At 46.7% G+C, this 4,443-nt stretch overlaps 1 protein-coding gene across 1 annotated transcript in view; it reads right to left on the reverse strand.

The window, feature by feature from the left end:
• The window catches only part of L3MBTL3 (l(3)mbt-like 3 (Drosophila)), a 148,576-nt gene that overhangs the window by 27,630 nt on the left and 116,503 nt on the right, over positions 1–4,443 (reverse strand). Inside the window, exon 18 of the mRNA XM_015411356.1 lies at positions 1,578–1,727. Coding sequence (XP_015266842.1) covers positions 1,578–1,727 — 150 coding nt within the window. The remainder of the gene's footprint in view (positions 1–1,577; positions 1,728–4,443) is intronic.

The following is a 4,443-nucleotide window of genomic DNA, read 5'->3' on the forward strand; positions in this document are numbered from 1 at the left end:
GCCTCCCTGTGGGGTTGGGGTGCTCATACGGACGACACTTGTGTGGGTGCTCCATGGCAGCCCCTTTGGAAACGTCATCACATCAACTATCTGGAACTGCTGGCCGTAAAATTTGCCCTCAGATCCTTGCACAAACAGGTTGCAGGGAAAGCTGTGTTAATATTTACAGACAATACAACTGCAATGGCTTATATCAATCGCCAGGGCGGGACAGTGTCCAGATCCCTTTGCAGGCTAGCTATGGACATATGGGAAGAGTGCCTTCATCGGAATATCACTCTCCAAGCTGCCCATCTGCCAGGAACTTTGAACCAGCAAGCAGATTTCCTGAGCAGAGGAGGAGCATCGGACCACGATTGGGAGCTGAATTCAAAGTATCTCCTCCCTCTTTTTCAACGTCTGGGACATCCCCACATCGATGTTTTTGCAACTCGATTCAACAAGAAGTGTCCCATGTTTTGTTCCAGAGCGGGGTTGTTGTTCCAGAGCGGGATTGGACCCTCTGTCACTGGGGGACGGCCTGTTGATGTCGTGGGCTCGCAACTTTCTGTACCTATTTCCTCCGATTCCGCTGCTTCACAGGGTGTTGGTGAAAATACAACACGACAAGCCCCATTGTCTTCTAGTAGCCCCCTGGTGGCCTCGGCAAGTTTGGTTCCCGACACTGTTGAGGTTAGCCAAGGGATCCTTTGTACACCTGCCGCAGGAGTTGGATCTCCTCCAGGCTCAGGAGGGCCAGGTCCTTCACTACGATCCTCTGAGTCTCAAGCTGACTCTGTGGGAAATACGCTTTCAGTGATGGACGCTCGTATCAATGATGTCTTGTTGAACTGTCGTAAACTGTCTACTCGAACAGGTAAGCAACCTGTCTTTCTCAAAGGCACAAATTCAGAGTCCTTCAGCCTTTACTTCTTCTTCTTTCTTTTCCGCAGCTTGTAGGGACTTTTTGGGGCTACTGCCCCCTGCTCTGACAAAGAGTCCTCGCCAGATGAACCAGTTTCCAGCTCACCGCTGGACCTACGATCCTCTTCTTTTTTCTCATCCTCCAACCTTCCCAGCTGTTCTTTTAGAAATTCTTGAGCTTTAAGAACAGAGTCAATCTTGACCTTCTTCTCTTTAATCTTAAATGTTACTTCTTCTGGAAATAGCCATTTATATCCAATTGAATTTGTTTGGAGGAAGAGCACAAGTTCTTTGTATTTCTTTCTGCGTTGCCTTACTTCAAATGGAATATCCTTAAGCGTTCTGACAGCATTCTCCCCCGCCTTCAGGGGTGTTACAGCCACTGCTTTCAGGATAGCATCCCTAAAGTGCAAATGGATAAGGCCAATATGGTCCTACGCTTCCAAGGGCTGCCAGAGAATAGAGGAGAGAATCTTAAAGAACTTATGTGTGAGCTACTTGCCCCAGCAACAGATATAAAGGTGGAGCTCTTACTCAACGACATGGATGTGGCCTATAGGTCATATTCAGGATACATAAAGAAAAATAATCTGCACAGTATATACATCTGAGTCTTCAGCCACTATGAACTATATAATAAAGCAGAAATATATTTTTGCTGTAATAATAATTACTTGTTTACAGGAGAGGCTGATCTTTCAGTTACTTCTGCCTTTCTGTTCCAATGCCCTGGTTGATTATTTAGAGGCATCTCACCACTCAAACGATCTGGAAGCATACGTTCCTTGTTCAGGTTCATCTCTGAGTATGGGCAGCTGACAGCACTGAAAAATTGAAGCAGACAAGAGAGACTTCCATTAGCTCAAACTCTGAAAAGACCTCCTAGTTGAACTGAACACCCTAAGGATTACAACTCGCCAGGAATTTGTCTGAATTTGTTAACACAGAGAAGTGGAAACTCCTTGTGGCATTTCAGTTTCAGAACACTGCCAATTAAGTTTGACTGCCAGAGTGTCACAAAGCACAGGCTCCTTATTAGGGAAACTTACTGATGCAGACATTGCATTTGTAATGGAAATTATTGAGATACACGTGCAAATAATTTCTTCAATTGCAATGCTATAAGAGAACTAAGGTAGAGTACTGCAGATTTCAAGCTTCCCATTTACCTCACCAGGGCTGTATTCTAAAAACCCTAGTGAACAGCGTTTCCCACTCTGAAAGTGTGCTGTAAATCCTGAATGACAGCTGATTTCACGTTTTGCCTTTTGGAGGGAACCATAAACAACACATTACAATTATTCTAATATGATACTGCCTCGTTTTAGTTTACAAAAGAAACATATGAAGGAAACATCTGATAATTTGTGGTATTTTGGGGGCTTCACTGTTGTTTGCGGATTCAAGGAGGGGTATAGGGTGAGTCCTTGGAAGGAATAACACGCACACAGCATCTTTTGGTAAAATCGTGGCCACAGCTTATTTATTTTAACTACAGACAAAGGAGCAATGGCGCAGCATGGGGACGGATCCAAGCATCGGGCGACCTGCCTGCCGACCTGATGAACCCCTTCCCCAGCATGCCTGCTGGGGTAAAAACTGCGGAGTGGCGAGATAAGGGGACATATCCCCTTGCCACCTGGTGGTGTAAGCCAGCCGGAAGCCCCCGCCTGGGCATGCGGCTGAATGGCTCCACACCCCAAGGCCCCTTATGGGAGCCCCCCAAGTGGAGGAGGCAGGCACGCAGGCACAGCCTCCTCCCCAAACAGATCCATCCCCATGCCTAACCCGCCAAGCTGTGACAGTAAAATAAAATCAACTAACACATGAATCATAACAACCAACATACGAGGGTGGGTCGGCAAGCAGGAAAAAGAGGCGAAGGAACACGTGAGGACTTGCTTAAGTAGCCCCTGGGCTCTTGTTGCCTATGCCTGCCCTCTGACGTGCTGTATGATGTGGCATGCTGAGGGGACAGCCGGGTAAGCCCTTTTGTATAGCCTGAGGAGGGGTCATGCAGCCAAACAAACCCCCTTCCAGCATCACCTGCTTCCTGGACCACAAATTATGGCTGAGATGAGTCTCTTGCCATGCTTTCCATTCAGAACAGAAATAAAAGGCCAATTATGATGAACAGTACAAGACCTCCATAGCATCGACTGTGTTTGCAGGGTCCCTTACATAAGAACATAAGAGAAGCCAATGTTGGATCAGACCAATGGCCCATCCAGACCAACACTGTGTCACACAGTGGCCAAAAATACCAGGTGCCATCAGGAGGTCCAACAGTGGGGCCAGGACACTAGAAGCCCTCCCACTGTTGCCCCCTCAAGCACCAAGAATACAGGGCATCACTTGCCCCAGACTGAGAGTTCCTATCTATACCTTGTGGCTAATAGCCACTGATGGACCTCTGCTTCATATGTTTATCCAGTTCCCTCTTGAAGCAGTCCATGCTTGTAGCCACCACCACATCATGTGGCAGTGAATTCCATGTGTTAATCACTCTTTGGGTGAAGAAGTACTTCCTTTTATCCTTTCTAGCCAGACTGCTCAGCAATTTCATTCAGTACCCATGAATTCTTGTATTGTGAGAAAGGGAGAAAAGTACTTCTTTCTCTACCTGCTCTATCCCATGCATAAACTTATAAACCTCGATCATATCATCCCTCAGCTATCGTTTCTCCAAGCTAAAGAGCCCCAAGTGTTTTAACCTTTCTTCATAGGGAAAGTGTTCCAACCCTTTTATCTTTCTAATTGCCCTTTCCTGCACTTTTTCCAATGCTATAATATCCTTTTTGAGGTGTGGTGACCAGAACTGTACACAGTACTCCAAATGAGGTTGCACCATTGATTTATACAGGGGCATTATGATACTGGCTGATTTGTTTTTAGTTCCCTTCCTAATAATCCCCAGCATAGCGCTGGCCTTTTTTTATTGCAGTTGAACACTGTCTCAACATTTCCAGTGAGTTATCTACTAGAACTCCAAGATTTTTCTCCTGGTCAGTTTCTGCCAGTTCGGACCCCATCAACCTGTATTTATAGTTGGATTTTTGGCTCCAATGTGCATCACTTTGCACTTGGCCACATTGAACCCCATTTGCCACGTTGATGCCCACTCGCCCATCCTCAACAGATCCCTTTGGAGTGTCTCGCATAAGAACATAAGAGACGCCAATGTTGGATCAGGCCAAAGGCCCATCCAGTCTAACACTCTTGTGTCACACAGTGGCCAAAAATACCAGGTGCCATCAGGAGGTCCACCAGTGGGGCCGGGACATTAGAAGCCCTCCCACTGTTGGCCCCCTGAAGCACCAAGAAGACAGAGCATCACTTGCCCCAGAGCCCCTATCTATACCTTGTGGCTAATAGACACTAATGGACCTCTGCTCCATATGCCTATCTAATTCCCTTTTGAAGCCGTCCATGCTTGTAGCCTCCACCACCTCCTGTGGCAGTGAATTCCATGTGTGAATCACTCTTTGGGTGAAGAAGTACTTCCTTTTATCCGTTCTAACCCGACCGCTCAGCAATTTC

This window comes from Gekko japonicus, unplaced genomic scaffold (assembly GCF_001447785.1).
Source record: "Gekko japonicus isolate JY-2015 unplaced genomic scaffold, Gekko_japonicus_V1.1 scaffold2568, whole genome shotgun sequence".
NCBI classification, from domain to species: Eukaryota; Metazoa; Chordata; class Lepidosauria; order Squamata; family Gekkonidae; genus Gekko; species Gekko japonicus.